Source organism: Branchiostoma lanceolatum, chromosome 12 (genome assembly GCF_035083965.1).
Source record: "Branchiostoma lanceolatum isolate klBraLanc5 chromosome 12, klBraLanc5.hap2, whole genome shotgun sequence".
Classification (NCBI taxonomy): Eukaryota; Metazoa; Chordata; class Leptocardii; order Amphioxiformes; family Branchiostomatidae; genus Branchiostoma; species Branchiostoma lanceolatum.
The window spans coordinates 12,380,282-12,397,573 of NC_089733.1; the positions used below are offsets into that span (position 1 = coordinate 12,380,282).

Genomic DNA, 17,292 nt, shown 5'->3' on the forward strand with positions numbered 1-17,292 from the left:
GTTGCATATACAAAGGATAGCCACAAATCAAAGTGGCGTAGATGTTTATCTAACAAAAGTTGTTTTTTATATCCTTTTAATATATTAATGTGCAATCCCTTACCCAGGATGCAGCGTAACCGGAAGTAATTGTAGACGACGTTGTGTAAAAAACATCTCAGGACCAACTTCCACAAGAATCCGCTGCTAAAAATGCCTCTTAGGATGTTGCTAAGGTACATTCTGTGAAGGCTGACCTTTCTTCCTTTGTTTCTAGTGTCTTGTCTTCGAATAAGAATGTCAAAGTGGCATTTTAAGCGATGGTTTGAGCTGTTTTACATGTTTCGGGTAGTTGGAGGTCGACTTAGCTTGGGGAGGGGGGCGAAGTTGAAGATGTTTGGAAACAATCTGTAATTTGTTCCTTTCTTGTTTACAGGTTTTTAGCGAACCACCCACAAGTTGTCGAGAGGGTAAGTTTACCGCTTCTTAAGCAGATAGAGTCTGTATAGATCATACATATCGTGCTCAGGTATTGTAAGACCTTGTGACATTTTAAAGAGTGCAAGCTGTTGTTGTGTAACGTTACGTCATGTCCCAAATTTGTAAGTATGCGCAACGTACATGTTACGTGTCGAAATTAAAAGTTAGCCTGAATTCTTGGTCATAAATGGTTTATCATTACTTCTCAAGAGAAGTGCTGGTGTAATTGTACTGTTAGACTTAATGTGTACATGCGGAAACATTATTTTTGTCTCACTCAGTCACTGTTCCTGACTGTGTTGTAAATTATTGATTTCTACCCAACAGCTATCAGAAACATATGTCATCAGGAGACTTGCACAGCTCACAGCTTACGTCATCACCAGAGGAAAGATCAGGAGTAAGTATTGCCCTCCTATTCCCTCTTCAACCAAACTGAACCTGGTGTTGTCATCAAAAGGTCTTTTGAATCTGTCCTCAGCGGGGTCGTGTGGTGTAACGGCACTAGGGTGTTTGGCCCAGAACCCAGAAGTCCTGGGTTCAAAACCTGTCATGTCACCGATGTTGTGCCCTTAGGAGCACAACTTTCCTCACTCCACCTAAGTGTAAAAATGGGTACCTGACTTTGGTTGGAAGGTAAAAGGTGGTGGAAGCAGGGTGCCAATATCATGCCCTAGACACAGTGGATAACAACACACGGCCCCCACCCTTTTTCAACATCATCATCATCTTTCATACTCTTTTCTACTTTTTTTACATACTTCCAATTACACCAAAACATCTCCAAAAAGTTCTCCACAGCAAATAAGTTGTAGCTACATCAATAAAGCATAATGATTTTAAAGCATGGTTACAACGGAAAACTATTGCTTTTACAAATAGATGTAACCTATATGATATACATGTACATGAATTGTTTTATTATGTTCAGAATGAGGAAAAAAATTCATCATATCATTGTCATTAATGTCTTTTTACATATTTTTGATCATGTCAATTCTCTCTTATTCTACAGTGGAGGATGAAGTAGCAAAATTAAACAAGTCTTCAGAGGGAGCTGTACAGAGGGCATCTTCCTTCAAAAGCACCTTCATGAGAGAGATTGAAGAAGGCATGAAGGAGGCAAACAAGAAATTGAAAGATCAGGAGAGAAACAAATGACACAGCTGGACGTGTGAAAGTAGTAGAAAAAGTGCTGTTAATTTCCTTTTGTTGAGGTACCATCTGTATTGTCCGGAATATCACCAGAATGATATGAAAATACCATGGTGAAAGTAGTGGATGAAGTGCAATTAATTGCCAATGTTTGAGGTGGTGTCAGTGGACTACTACTGCTGTCAGTGTAACCACCCTTTGGCACAACACACCAACATACCATGCAGATGTTTACATTCTGATTGATATCAGTGACATGTGTATGTCCCAAACTCAAACATTTCAGTGAGAAGGCAGGACTAAACAAGAGATTGGTGGTGAAGTAAATAGGCACTGTCAGAATGAACACGGTAATGTACGAGAAAGAGAGGAGATTACTTGGACACCATTATACCTGTGGTTATTTAGGTGTGTGATATGGCCAGAAATGCTGAACAAGTTGTTATACTGCCATTACTGGTATCCTTTTTGATAGCATATTGTGTCAAACTACACATGACAGCTGATCAATGTTACATTTATACATCTTATGTCTGGATAAAGTTATGTCATGTGTTTATAAAAATGTACAGCAACTTTTGTGGTCTGTAAATCCGAATAAAATGTTTCAGAACAAATGTTTCTGTCTCAAATAATGATAAACACAGGGAAGTTGTAGCCTCCGTTGCAGGCTCTGAACCGGCTTTTTGGGGGTCTAAATAATACACTTTTTGCAGCCAGCCCGTAACCATCAGCCACCCCGTACGTAACCCGGCTGATGGTTACATTTAATTTTGCAGCATTTCATTTCAATTATTCTTTTTGCAGCATTGCAATCGCCATTTTCCGTATCGCTCCGCTTGGTCGCATATATTTAAGTACAATACTGTGGTATCTACCTATCTAAATAACGACTCCCTAATTTTGTACATTATTGGTAGATATGTATTTGATTTTTGAATATTGGGTCTATGTTCAATTGTGCCTTGTAAGTATTCGTGCGCATTTACTGTAACAGGTGTCTCATAATACAAGTACAGTACCTAGTGCTTAGACAAGTGCTAAACTTTATTGAGTGTTCCTCACCGGAGTAAATCCGGACGAAAGATGATGATGAGACGGGAAAAAGTTGGCCGCGAAAACCGCGAACATAAAACCACCGCGAACATTTCTGCATTTACTACTAGAAAAACACAAGCTTGAGAAGAACAGCCGTGCCTTTGTTATATTACAGACAAAGGCACGGCCCATAATGTCTTCACTTGACTAGAGAGATTAATAAGCAATATCGCATATGTCGCAAACAGTGGCTTACGTCATAGTGTTGCCATGGCGATGAATGACGTCTTCCTCACATGGTTCAGCTCTATCGGAAATTAGTACCCATCATATGACAATAATCACCACCATTGTACCTTGTAGGTAATGACATTAATATTTCAAATTTCATCACTTAACTCCAGCGCATGTCCTGTGTTGACTCCATCGTCATGACGACAGTACAGAGATGGTTGACAGAACATTTACAAACAAGGGCGTGTGGATGTTGTTATCACGTTTGAGAAAAATAAAGAAACTGACCAAAAAATATGTTCCAGAAATTATGATAGACATATTCATATACATTTGCGGTAGGGGCACGAAATTCAGGAGTTTTCCGTGAACCCCAATGCTGTTTATTACAAGCGTAGCACGTGGCATTTCTGTATTCAATATTCTACCAAGGTTCTTTGAGTTCATTGTGCCGCAAAATATTTTCCATATCAGACTACCCTGCTATCTTGCCATGACTACAATTTCATCCGTTCTCGTTGCTACAAAAAAAGAAAACTTTTAGAAATGTACCGTATAAACTGTTTGAACTTCTACCCTAAATTTCTCCTAAACGCTCCCAATACGCTTAAGAAAAAACATATTGTTAAAGTGTTCACCCGATATGCTGTTCTATTAAAAGATAAACAATTTGAATAATGGTGAACCTGGTTCAAAGCTTATCCCATAACAGATGTGAGGGGAAAGATCATAACATTTTTGATAGCCAGTCACCACAACACGCGAGTGGCTGTCGTCGGAAAACGCTATGAAATTTCTCCCTACATCTGCTTGGAGATTAGTTTACGGCACCGTGCGTGTTTCGCGCTCCGTAATTTGATGGTAGCAATCATCATGTTAGTGTAAGGGTAATCTTCACCCATTGTAAAAGTGGCTTATATCATGAATATTTCAGCAGCGGACAGCCCATGTGTTAAACCAACTCACGCAATTCTATGTTTTACACACCCGCAAATATGCTTTTTGGGCAAATGTACTAACAACTCAATAAACAGATACTTTTGTGAGAATTTGGGATTTTCAATGCTAAGGTGGTAATTTATTATGTCTGCATGCATGTGTGTCGCACATCACTACACATTATCATTATCATCATATCTATCTAATAAGACATGCTCTATGACTGAAAATATGATTGACACCAGGAAATTGGTAGAGGGTATTACAAAGTAAGACCCAAGTATTGTTATGCCGTAGCCGCTGTCATTAATATTTCAAATTTCATCACTTAACTCCAATTTAGAACTTTGATGCGCCACAGGTGTCTTTAATCCATATCATACTACCGACGTCCAAAAAAATATTCAGTCGAGGAGTAGCAATGAAATAATAACTGTAAAATTATTTTGAAAAATAATCATTTTAGCGTTTATTAGACTAGTCGGAAAAATAACTGAGGAAAGATAACTTTTTGCGTTGACGTAGTTAGTTTTCGTCAGTTATTTGCACGTAGTTACAACAAAGGCACCGTCCGTACCATTGCACAGTGTCCGTGCAGGGGTGATGATTTTAAAATGATTTTTATATCTTTTGTAAATAAGAAAATAAAGTTCATAACACGAGTTTTAGATCCTGAACAATTCTTTAACATCAACTTACATCATATTCGAAAGCGTTAAATTTGGGCGTATATCGCTGACTTTTCCCTACGTTTTTTTTGGTGTCAATATCTCCCCTACCTATTGTTGGAATGGTTTCGCCTTGCCAGCGAAGTGGCAAAGATAAATTCCGTAGGCGACGTCACAGTTGGAGTTAATGTAGCGGTCGCGTTCCTCTTGGAGGGAAAGTTTTCGTTGTCAGAGTTCTATTCATTTATTTTTAAGTGTCGGAGCAACCACGCTGTGTTGGACATACGGTGCAGTTACGTCAGGGGTGCACTTGAGTGTGCCTCTCTCCTTGGGAGTTTGTTTGTTTGTTTGTTTGCTTGTTTGTTTCTACCGGGGATATTCTGCTGTGAACACACGGGAGGAGAGCGAGAGGTCGCCCGCCGGGCTTTACGCGGCGATCTACTACGAGTGTCGCATCACTTCATAGAAAGGTACGTGAAGGAATTCTATGACTGCTGTTTTTCGCGCGCATGTACTTTTGTGCCTCTTTTCCCCCAAAAGTGGCAAAGAAAATGTACAGCTAACCTATGTTTATTTTGTACTTTTTTTTTGTTTTATAATTTTTTCGTGACATTTTTTATCAGAAAAAATGCACGGCCAAATAGATAACACGCCGGGAATTTTTACTTCATGTATGATTGCTTGGACATCCGTTAAATATGAGTGGTGGTTTACAGATGTAGCTTTAAGCTTGCTCTTTCATACTGTTTACTTTCATACTGTTTAATTTTTCAGTACTCGTCAGTAGTTTTATACTTTGTTCGTTTTCTGGCGCGTGTTTTTAGGAAAATTTGGGTAAGAACAAAAGTGCTCATACGGGGAATTTGTTTCGTTCTTGAACGTTTGTCTGGCATCCGTTGAACACAGTTAATGGTTCAGATATATCAATGATGTTTAACATGATGTGGGGTTTTCATACTTTCTTTTACTTTCTAAGTAGTCTTATATTCTTGTTGTGCTTTTGTTGTTTTATTGTGTGTGTGGGTTTCGCAATATTTTCTTCAGAACAAAGGTAAGTACACGGGGAGTCTTTATTTCTTGTACCTTTGCAGGACACCCGTTAAAAAGAAGTGATGGTCCAGAGAGATGTAGCTTTAACATAACATAGCGCTTTCATACTGTTTATTTTCTCAGTCGTTTTGTATTTTTGTTGGTTGTCTTGTGTGTGTGCGTTTTGTGTCGTAACATTAGCTTCAGAACAAAGGTAAGCGCACATAGCAGGAGTTTTTATTTCATGGGCGATTGCCTGACACCCATCAAATAGAAGTGATCGTTCACAGATGACGTAGCTTTATCAGAATCTAGCGCTTTCATATTGTTAATTTCTCAGTAGTTTTATATTCTTGTTTATTTTACTGCAATTTGCTTAAGAACAAAGGTAGCAAACAGGGAGTTTTTTTTCTTTCTTGCACGTTTGCTTGACAAGATAGAAGTGATGGTTCAGAAAATATGCAGTTCTAACATAGCCTAGACACGACGGCGCTTTCATATTGTATATATACTTTCTATTTGCCCTAGACAAGCACAGTTGAAACCAACGTCATGACGGGACTATGTCCACATCCGTTGGTAGCAACCTTCGTGTGTTTCATTGTGTTCTTGTCGCAGTGTGATGTGGTTAAGTCACTGTCAGGGTAAGGAATTCTAAGCGATTCTGTATTTTTTCAGTCTCATGAAAACGATAAACACTTGATATGTGGTAGAATGGTAAGATTAAGTTAAAGAAGCAATCATAACTAAGTGACATATTTTTTCTTCGTATTTCCAGTTTCTAGGCCCAAATCCATCTTGTGATGTGCAAAGTGCATATCAATGTCCTGCAATCCGTTTTAAACATTTTCAATGTAAATGCCTGCAAATACAGAGATCTTCTAACAGATAACATGGAATCTAAACAATGTGTATGTCAATACGGCAATAGATTACCGTTGTGTATACGCATTGTTTTGACCTGCAGTTTTATGTAGAAACGTAACGTTAAATGGTATTCAAGGTGCAGCATAATGTGTTTATGTATGAAACCACAGAACATTACTGTTAAATGATTCAAATGCGAGTTGAAAATATAGATTGGTTGACGGACACTATTTGGAACTATATAGGGACAACGTGTGCTCGAGGGTTGAAGAGTACGGCTGCAAAGTAGAGTACCAGCAGGAGTACACGGTTTTTTGTATCAGCGGATGGGGCAACTGGTTTTCTTGCCCGAGGTACGTGTACTCAAAGATTAATAATTTACATGTGCTTTCCATGACTTTTCTCTTTTGTCTATGGTAGTTAGCAAACAGGTTTCGTGTCATCAAATTAGAAATGCTGTAGCTTGTATCATTGTCATCTGGCATAGTCTGTCATTGGCTTTGTATAGGGTTCTACATACATTATACGTGTACTAATATGCCAGATACACTCATGCTGTATAAAGGGAACTAGATCCGACAAGTTGGCATTAAAGGGACAACGTCTAAACTGTTTAAATTACATTTATAGATAAAGGGCTTACTGAATTCATGTGAAAAAAGTATCTTCAAGTGCTATTTCCAACACAAAGAATTTGACTTGCCTAAATTGTCGATTGTACGAAACCGGTCTTTGTCAAGAAAAGAATCCACCGCTTGTATGACTGAATTCGTGTGTCCGTTGTAGGCACCGCATTGCATACCGAGCAGAGATATGCAAGAATACGATCTACTACTGTTGCCATGGGTATGAAGAATCCGGGGATTCTTGTGTCCGTAAGTGCTCATATGTTTACTACCATCTATGCTAGATATGTGACGGAGGAAGATCCCCATTTATTTTCATTGCTTTGGCATTTTCTGGTCTCAGCAGAGACTGATAAATATAACATTAGAACGAACTAAATACACACAAACATTTACACACACACACACACACACACACACACACACACACACAAACACACACATACATACACACATCCAAAGATAGATAGAAATGCACACACGCCCATACAGAAACACGTAGTACCACAAACATAAACACACATAAACACACACACACACACACACACACACACACACACACACACACACACACACACACACATGAACACAAACACAAAGAGAGAGGGAGAAACACACACACACACAAATACACACACACACACACACACACACACACACACACACATACATACATACATACAGAGATATAGATGGATGAACAATTTCTTACGATGTGAACATTTCTCATGTTATTCTTACTTGATTGTTTCCCAGCAAAATCCTGCGGAGCACCGAATCCCCCTGCACATGGACGCGTCAACGGTACCAGCGACCATCGTTATGGAGCGGTCGTGACCTTCGCGTGCGAGGATGGGTTCGTGCCTGTTGGATCTGCGGAACGAACCTGCCAGGCCGACCAGACATGGAGCGGCACAGACTTCTACTGCCACAGTAGGCACTGTTTTGCAATTATTCTTTTTATTTATTGGTTTGGCATGTTGCCCTACTAGCCAGAGGCTATTACTAAGGGCGAACCCATGTGTGGCCAACTGTAGGTTTTTGGACCATCGCACACCGGGGCATGCCCCTACTCTTTTTCAAAAGGTGTGGTGGGTTCTTTTACGTGCGCGGGTGTGGCTCTCCCCAAACACGGGACCTCCATTTAACGTCCTATCCGAGGGACGTCCCTAACCCTAGATGAGCTAGGTACTCATTTACACCTGAGTGAAGTGAGGAAAGTCGTGTTAAGTGCCTTGACGCCACCTGCAATCATTCTTATAGCAATGTCTGTCTTTCTGTCTGTCTGTGTCTGTGTGTGTGTGTGTGTGTGTGTGTGTGTGTCTGTGTGTGTCTGTGTGCTTTTGTTTCAGGATATTTGTGGTCAATATAGCTTACGAACATCTTGATACCTGGATGGATCGCGATGGTAGTTGGTTTGTAGGTAGGTCTTGGGAACAATATCACTAGTTTGAACGCTAGCTGCATTGTTTGTGTAGCCCAAGTATTACATAGTATACAATGCCTAGATATCTGACATGCCAAATAAATTATTCAGTGAGCAATGCATCTAAACAGCATCTCTGTATGTTGAAATGCAGATCCTTGCCCGGATGGATACATCAGGTACAATGAAGTGTGCTTGAAGTTCTCCGACGACAAGCAACCGTACGAGAGCGCAAAGCATACATGTCAGGAGGAAGGTGCAAATCTGGTCGTCATCAAAACTCCCGCAATGAACAAATTCATCGAGAACACCCTCAGAGCCAAGGGCATTGCTGAATCAGACCATACTTGGATTGGTTTGGACCGACGTAGTGTAAGCTGTAGTTTTTACGATGATCTAAATGGTTGAATAAGTAATGTCTTCAAAACTGCATTCTAGCTCTCCCATCTAGTTGTTGGATAATAAAGATAAGATTAAAATCACGAATGTTGGAGTGATGGAATTGAACTGGCTTTTACATTGTATAAATCAATTAAAGAAATGTTTTCTAATTAGACTTAACTGTTACTATAGACGTGCTTGTATAGTAAATCTTATTTTTGCATCTTTCTCTCAACTTTAAGGGACAGTGGGAGTGGAGCGATGCTAGTGGCACGTCGGGCTACAACAACTGGGCCACTGACGGACACTGCGCGGAAATCCGTCCGCAGTTGATATTCAAATGGAATGACCACAATTGTGACGCGAATAATAATTTCATCTGTCAGAAAGGTAAGTCGATTGTCAGGACGTAGGCATACCATCTTGTACATCTGTTTCACATTAGACCTAATGTGGGCAATTAATTTTTACCAGCTTTGGAATTATTGTTGATATATGCATCACATGCAGTGTTCTTTATATGCTACGTGGGTAGACAACTTTGAAACTTAAGGTGCTCAACAGAATTGCATAGCTTACTGTAATCCAAAATAGATTATTCAATGAGTAATGAGTAATGAGTGACGCGAATAACCATTACATTTGTCAGAAAGGTTCGTCAGTTGTCAGGACGTAGGCACACTATCTTGTGCATCTGTTACTCATTCTCATTTTGCTTATCAATTCTGCTGGCTTTCCAGTTGATGTTATTTTTTGTGTGTAATATTTGTAAATTGTTTTACATTTGGTGGAAATGAGTGTGCTACAGTCTACTCGGAAACAAGTGAAACTGCTCCCTGCTCCCTTGTCGAAATCTTCTTTCCTGGTCAAAATACTGTAAATACGTTTACTATATACAGTTTGTGCTCACTTCAAGTCATGTTCTGCACGTCCAATCATTGCACCAGCTTCATAATCTATTATCATCAGTGTTGAAATATGTATCATAGCAATGTTTAGTATGTATTTCATATGCTCTGTGACTTGGAGAGATGCGCCACATAACTGCCTACGAACTAGAATATTGTCATCCCAAATAAATTATTCAGTGATGAGCAATGCATTTCAACAGCATCTCTATCTGTTGAAATACAGATTCTTGCCGGGATGGATACACCAGGGTCAACGAAACGTGCTTGAAGTTCTCCAACGAAAAGAAACCGTACCAAAACGCAAGGGAAACCTGTCAGGAGGAAGGTGCAAATCTGGTCATCATGAAAACTGCCGCAATGACCAATAACGTCGAGCGTTTCATCAGAATGGAAACGGGCACCACCGATCTAAGCCATATCTGGATTGGTTTAGATGACCTTAGGGCTGATGTAAGCTACAGTGTGCCTCTCATTTTAAACAGTTGACTTCGTAATGTCTTTTAAAACTGTATTCTAGTCTTTACACTAGCATTCCAGATCTCCTATCAACATTTAGTGATCGACTACACATGTTTGGTGGACTAGACGCTAAATATAGCCTCTACCAGGCTACGCAGATCGCTGGAAAGATAGGTGGCTCACCCAATGGCCGACCGACTCCCATAGCATACTATTCACTCTATTTGACCAATTTCTACTATTTTTCCAGCGATCCACGGAGCCTGGTAGAGGCTAGTTAAAGATCGAGCGCATGGAAATTAAAGTTATGGAATTGGGCATGGCATGTACAAATCAATATCTTTAGAAAACTGTATTACTGTTGATGTGCTTGTATTGTAAGTCTTATCTTTTCATCTTTCGTTCAACTTTAAGGGACAATGGCAGTGGAGCGATGGTAGTAACATGTCGGCCTACAACAACTGGTACCCAGGACAACCAGACATCGCTGACGAGCACTGCGCGGAAATCTGGCCCAAGTTGATATTCAAATGGAATGCCACGAGTTGTGCCGTGAACAACCATTTCATCTGTCAGAAAGGTACGTCACTTGTCTGGACGTTAAGACACACCATTAAATCGCAAGGGATAATGAGAAGGGGCAGAGAAGGAAAAATGGAAAGCAAAGTTGAAATGTTTTCGGGATGTAAGACAAAGGAGAAGTCAGAAAGACCACCCGACTTCAGAAATTGGTTTGGGGCCAACTTAAAAACCTTTATCTACAAGGGAGTTACACAAGTGTCAGGAAACCTCTCTCATAGTCATGTCGAAATCGAATATACTATATAAGGTATTTTACCCGATTTGCTTTTTCCATGTCTTCTTGCTGTTTGCCATCTCGGGATGGAGAAAACAGAATTTCACAGCAGACTATTTTCAAGATGTTTTCTCCCTGTCAGTTGTACAGTGTCCGCGACCGACCGCTCCTGCAAATGGTACAATGGACAGTGACTCCGATTCCAACCAAGTCAGCGACGAGTTCATCTACCAAAACACGGTCCACTTCACATGTAACCCAGGGTACAAGCTTGCAGGTGAGGCAAGTCTCACGTGCCAGGCAGACGGCTCGTGGACTAGCAGTTTCCCCACTTGTGCAGGTAAGACTTGATGTCTTAAAGGTTAAAAAAACTTAAAAATACGAATATCTAGTTTTGCATATTAAGAGGTCATTCAATGTAAACAACCTTTGTAGAAATGTCATACCAAGGACTTGAGAAATGGTGCATTCTGCTTTCTTAGCGCTGCATTCGGGAAAGGAGTATGGAAGTTGATCACACGCCATTATCAATAGACCAGCCCCCTACTGTAGTGATTGCACAAAGATGTGTGGCCCAAGGGGGTCGGAACGGAGATGTTCGCCGCCATAGGCACCATATATGCTACGGAAGGGACTTTAACTCTTAACAAATGCCGTTCTCCCTGTTTTAGCTGTGCCTTGTCCGCAGCCGGACGTCCCTGCAAACGGTCGCGTGACCAGTGGTTCCGACTCCTACCACGACATGGTCAATTTCGTCTATCAGGATACGGTACACTTCACCTGTGACTTGGGCTACGAGCTTGAAGGCGCGGCAAGCGCCACGTGCCAGTCAGATCGCACTTGGAGTAACAGTTTCCCAAAGTGCACACGTAAGGCTTGTGTTTTTTCTGGTGTGGAAATCGTAAAATGGCAAAAGCATCATTTTATTTGAGATGTCAAACATTCAAAATGAACACTTTCAAACAACAACCAATAATCACATAATACAAAAGTTACTAAAGCAACTTGGTAGATTTTGTAAACAATAAAAAAATTCTACCCATTTGCTTGAGGAACTTTTGTACTGTGTACTTTCTACCTGGATGAGACGTAAAAACATACACATTTTCAACTATTATGAAAATTTATGTATATCTAATATATCATCCTATTCTTTTATTGCAATAATTGTTGTTACATGTGAATGTATCATATGTATTCATATGCATTATATTTACTGTTTTATGGTCTCCACCTGCTTTGTGTCCCTTCTATTGTACAATTTGCAATGGTGCATCCAAATAAACAAAGTCAATATCTTTCTCCATATTGCAGGTGTACGGTGCCCGATGACGAGACTTCCTGTAAACGGCGGAATGACTGGCTCTAACTTCTACCAGGACGTCCAAGCGTTCACCTGCAACTCAGGCTACCGTCTTGTCGGTGAGGCAAGGAGAACCTGTCAGGTGGACCGCACCTGGAGTGCACCTGCTCCCAATTGCACAGGTGCGTCGTGTCTTTTCATGTTCAAGAACACTTCAAGTCAGAAATACGACTTTCCGAATACCCCTGTCATACAGCAGGAAAGTTGATAGGCTGACGAGCCTAGGAGCTCTCAATGACATTTTAGATACACCAAACATACACACACGAACACACACATACATACCAACAAACACACACACACACGTACGCACGTACATGAACACACACACACACACACACATACACACGTATGCACACAAATACATACACATACACACACGCACGCACGTACGCACATACAAACACACGCGCGCGCGCACGCGCACGTACATACATATACACACAAATACATGCATACACACTCACACAAACGCACACACACATGCACACACACACACGCGCGCACACACATACGTACACATGCACACGACAAACACATGCACACACGCATACACATAGAAACACACACACACCAACACACGCGCGCGCGCGCGCGCACACACACACACACACAAGCACACACACGCGCGCGCACACACACACAAACGACCCATACATAAAACAATTATTACAACATTTCTGACACTTGTCCACGAATCTGTTCACACAGATATAAACGAGTGCGAAGTGAGCCCAGGAATCTGCGGACAGAACGCCGCATGCGTCAACCTAAACGGCTCCTTCGACTGCAGGTGTTCACCGGGCTATGCGATGGGATCAGGCGGATGTAAAGGTGATGATCATTTAAACACCATTCTTAGTAGACGGTACTCAGGTCTGAATTAGGGCCATAACAATGTCAGTCGTACGACGCGCGGGGCCGATTCACACCCAGGAAAAAAAGGCGCCGTACACCGAAAATGTACGTCGTTATCGTACGTCGTTGACGTACGTCCTGCAGAAAATTTTCAAGTGTGAATTGGGTCTATCTAGTCACAAGTATGGGTAGATGAGTAAAATGATTAGACAAAAGTGAAAACCTCCTATTCTACTTTCCACGTTCTACAAAGTGGCATACAACAATATTCTTTTACATATCTAATTTCTTTCATTTTTTTGGTCAAGAAAATCCCTTAATGTAATAATCTTACATGTAGAATATGCCTGTTGTAACGTGAAAGCATTAGAAAAAAGGGTCATTCTCACAATGCTGTAAACCACGTTGATAAAGAGTGTGAATAGAAGTTGGAATGGTGACGTTGACGTCGAAAGCAGGACTTCAGTGTTCTAATCAACTACATTTATGTGCCAGGTGAGAAAAGTGTTAGACAACAGTGGAATTGTACTATTATACATTGTACGCATTGCACCTAGGATGGCAAATAACAAATTTGCGTGCCTTTTTCGGTTTTGATCGGCAGACGTTGACGAGTGTTCCAGTAAACTGGCCTGTTCTGAGAACGCCTACTGCGTGAACGAGCCTGGGACGTACCATTGTGTCTGTCTGGAGGGGTTCACAGGAAACGGCGTCACATGTACAGGTAATTTAGCCACGTTTTTCACTAGACGGCGACCGCTGAGCGATCGTTGAGCGACCAAAACTGAATACGTCTGACCCTGTCAAATGTTTGGTCTCTCAGCGGTCGCAGCCTGGCGTATTGTGATGGTATTTGTTATGTAGGGAGGTCTTAAGAAGGCGAAGGTCAAGGTCGATTTTGGGCTCCCTAGTCTGTGACCTTGGCACTGCAGCAGACCATCCGATTTGCTATTTGCATAATCAAAATATTCCACAGGGATATGAGGTCTCCGAAGTTTTGTTTTCTGATGTGTAAGTTTTCAGTCTAACAAACGTTTTGCATTGTTTCAGACATTACCTGAGGATGAAAATTAACTGTATGCAGCATATTGCGATTTGGCAGAATCTCGCGGCAGAGATTGTGATCGCATTATCTATCTGTAGAGATACAGACTCCGATCACGATCTCTACCGGTAGAATCACCAATTCTGCCAGATCGCAATGTCTACCCTTACATACATATATTATGTACCCAACTACAGAGGTCATCGCAACCACCACACCTGCAAGCATCACAACAGCAGAGAGCACGGTGGCACCAACCACGGAGAAGTACACCACCCCAACAGCAACAACATCCACTGACAGCATTGAACAGGCCACATCGTCTGCTGCTTCTCCAACTACTCCGTTCAAGGCGTCCACTGCTTCAACTCCGCCGGGTGATGCCATGGGTAAATCATGATTATACAATGTTTTCTTCAATAGGTAATAACTAACGTAGACTTAGATCCTCCTGTGCCTAGTGGCACACTGGATGGGAAGTCATTGCCACTCAGGGCGATTCCGAGCAAGGTACCGGTTTCCGCTCAAGTTCTTCAGGTTCACCCCCATTTGGTTGAGTCCTCTTTGTAACATGTGTCTCCGGGTTATTTGTGGTCTTCGCCGATTTCTTTTCTCTTTGTCAGGCTGCTCGTGTAAAGCAGCACTAGCATTTCCTAGCCAAAGGAAATGTGAGGGTGCAAACAACATGCTATATTTAATGGTTCCTACTGTATTGTTAAACTACACACTCAAGCGTTAAAACTTTATTTTCTATCTATTTCCAGGACAAGCGGACGAAACTACGGGACCGTTTCCGACATCAACTGTGACTCTTGTTTCACACGTAAGGCAATTTGATTTACTTTGAAATGTTCAAATGTCCTGTTATATCAAATCTAACGTAGGCTGAGTGTATATCAGCAAATCCCTTAACATCTTGAAATACTTTGTTTTCATCATTGGGTATTGCCGGTGTCGACTACTGTCAGAAAATGACTAACACGGAGGGTTAATTTGCATATTTGCAGGAGACAACCAAGAACAGCCCTCTACCTACCATAAAGACCATAACGGACTTGCAGTTCGACAAGGACGATCCTGGGAAGATACTGGATCAGCTCATTCCACCAAAGGAGCAGGGGAAAGGAGATTCTTCTTCAGATGACAGACAGGTAAGACGCTGTTAACCTTTAGCACACTGAAGTAGCCGTTTGGCACCTCATTCTCTATTGGTTACGGAGTTAGGCAGCAGGGAGAAGGTTAAGGTGCAAAGAAACCGCTGGGTGACAGTTGAGAATCCAAAATTGTATCTGTATGATTTATGATTGGCGTCGTGTTTGCGTAGAGGAAAGGCAGTTTGGTGCAGAATCCAGAGGTTCTGGGTTCGGATCCCTTGACATGTCACCAATGTTGTGCGATAGGGAACGGTACTTTGAACGATTTTCACTCCACCCAGGTGTAAAATTGGGTACCTGACTTCGGTTGGGGAGGTAAAGGACGGTGGAAGGAGAGGGATCGGCTCCGTCTTGCAATATCGTGTCTAGACACCGTAAATAGCAACCCCCAACCCATTGCCCCTACGGCCTCAACAATGGGAATACCTTTACCTTCTATGACTTACGATGTAAAAGTATGGTTTGAAAGACAACACAAAACACTCAAAACTTACAGAATATAATCCTGTATCAATGGCCTATTAATGAGAGTTTTGGTCGCTCACCGATCGCCACCTCAGTGGAAATGGTGTACTAGGAATAGTTAAGATACATGTAATTTCGTCAGCTAGGCCAAGGAAGCTTTGCTTACAACATTCAAAACTTACTAGGTCGTTTTCGGCTGTTGTAGGTCGATTCCACTACCTGCACCCAGGCGATGAAAATCCTCGCCGGAATGTCGCGTACATCATCCGCCAAGGAGTCCACTGACGCCATGGTCATGATCTTCAACACTGTCGTCTCCAAGTGTGGGACCTTGTCATTGGACGCTCAGGTGACTATACTGTATTGATTGGCATTACATCGTTTGTTCATTTTGCCGAGATCTACAAAGATACCAAATATGAAGATCCATCTGCGACTTCTCGAGTTGTGCTGTTCACATAGACACCCAGACACACATACAGAACCAGACACATACAGAACACACACACACACACACACACAGACACACACACACACACACACACACACAGACACACACACACACACACACACACACATACACACACACACACACACACACACACACAGACACACACACACACACACACACACACACACACACACAGACACACACACACACACACACACACGCATCCGAAAACCTGATCTTGGCAAAGTTAATTACTACAAATTTGCTGCACACCTTGTTGCTCTTTCTCCTCTCCTATTGAATAAATTGCAGGTTCTAAAATTGAAGCCTAATGTATCATGTTACACCTAAAGGATTTGCATCTCACTTATTGATATTGATATTGTTTTATCTTTCTAGGCGGAGGGTGGTTATGTGGTGGGAGCGATGACAGATTCCATCAAGCAGAGTGTCCTTGAAGGGGCCAGTATGGAAGAACTGGCTCCCAAGGCATCAGGTATTCTACACTCTTTTGTTAGACGCCATGGTGTATCATATATATAAATAACTGGTATGAATTATTTATAGGACAAAAGCCTGATATTATGTGTGTTTTGTTGTACCTGATGTCACACCCATGTTGAAGAGAGTAAGATGTTAATGAATGTGATCACTTTAAGAAACCAACATGGTCTCTCTCCCCAAGACGAGAATATAGACTTTCAAACTTCTTATGCCATGTATACTGACTCGATTTCCTTTTATCTAGGCCAATATTCTTATCTAGCATTCTTTGAAAAAGAGATTGTATTGTCTGAGACACAATGGCTTAATGCGCAAAAAGTCTCCTGTGTATTCTGATCATTTTAATTTATTATGTAGATCCTATGTTGATATGTTCAGCAATTTGCCATACATTGTATCCGTTACCATTGTTGTGCAATAAAGTTGATTTTTGTCTGTAGCCGTTGTGGACACCGTAGCGTCTC

General features: G+C 41.4%; 3 protein-coding genes across 3 annotated transcripts in view; all 3 read left to right on the top strand.

Annotated features, from left to right (window-relative positions):
• The first annotated feature begins 124 nt into the window (after nt 1-124).
• Nucleotides 125-2,231, top strand: LOC136446255 (protein NCBP2AS2-like). Its single transcript, XM_066444593.1, has 4 exons — nt 125-215; nt 416-449; nt 787-859; nt 1,475-2,231. The coding sequence occupies exons 1-4, from the start codon at nt 193-195 to the stop codon at nt 1,618-1,620; spliced, it is 276 nt and encodes a 91-aa protein (XP_066300690.1). The 5' UTR covers nt 125-192; the 3' UTR covers nt 1,621-2,231.
• Nucleotides 2,232-6,074: 3,843 nt separating this feature from the next.
• LOC136445763 (E-selectin-like) lies at nt 6,075-12,081 on the top strand. Its single transcript, XM_066443901.1, has 11 exons — nt 6,075-6,166; nt 6,635-6,742; nt 7,176-7,264; nt 7,772-7,948; nt 8,596-8,813; nt 9,065-9,212; nt 9,957-10,183; nt 10,607-10,772; nt 11,131-11,328; nt 11,660-11,857; nt 12,041-12,081. The coding sequence occupies exons 1-11, from the start codon at nt 6,075-6,077 to the stop codon at nt 12,079-12,081; spliced, it is 1,662 nt and encodes a 553-aa protein (XP_066299998.1).
• A 1,312-nt stretch (nt 12,082-13,393) lies between these two features.
• Nucleotides 13,394-17,292, top strand: part of LOC136445764 (polycystin-1-like protein 2) — a 20,661-nt gene continuing 16,762 nt past the window's right edge. The window contains exons 1-8 of the mRNA XM_066443902.1: nt 13,394-13,397; nt 13,814-13,933; nt 14,452-14,643; nt 15,019-15,077; nt 15,262-15,405; nt 16,079-16,222; nt 16,724-16,820; nt 17,269-17,292. The exon at nt 17,269-17,292 is cut by the window's right edge and continues 146 nt beyond it. Of these exons, the coding sequence (XP_066299999.1) occupies nt 13,394-13,397; nt 13,814-13,933; nt 14,452-14,643; nt 15,019-15,077; nt 15,262-15,405; nt 16,079-16,222; nt 16,724-16,820; nt 17,269-17,292 (784 nt within the window). The remainder of the gene's footprint in view (nt 13,398-13,813; nt 13,934-14,451; nt 14,644-15,018; nt 15,078-15,261; nt 15,406-16,078; nt 16,223-16,723; nt 16,821-17,268) is intronic.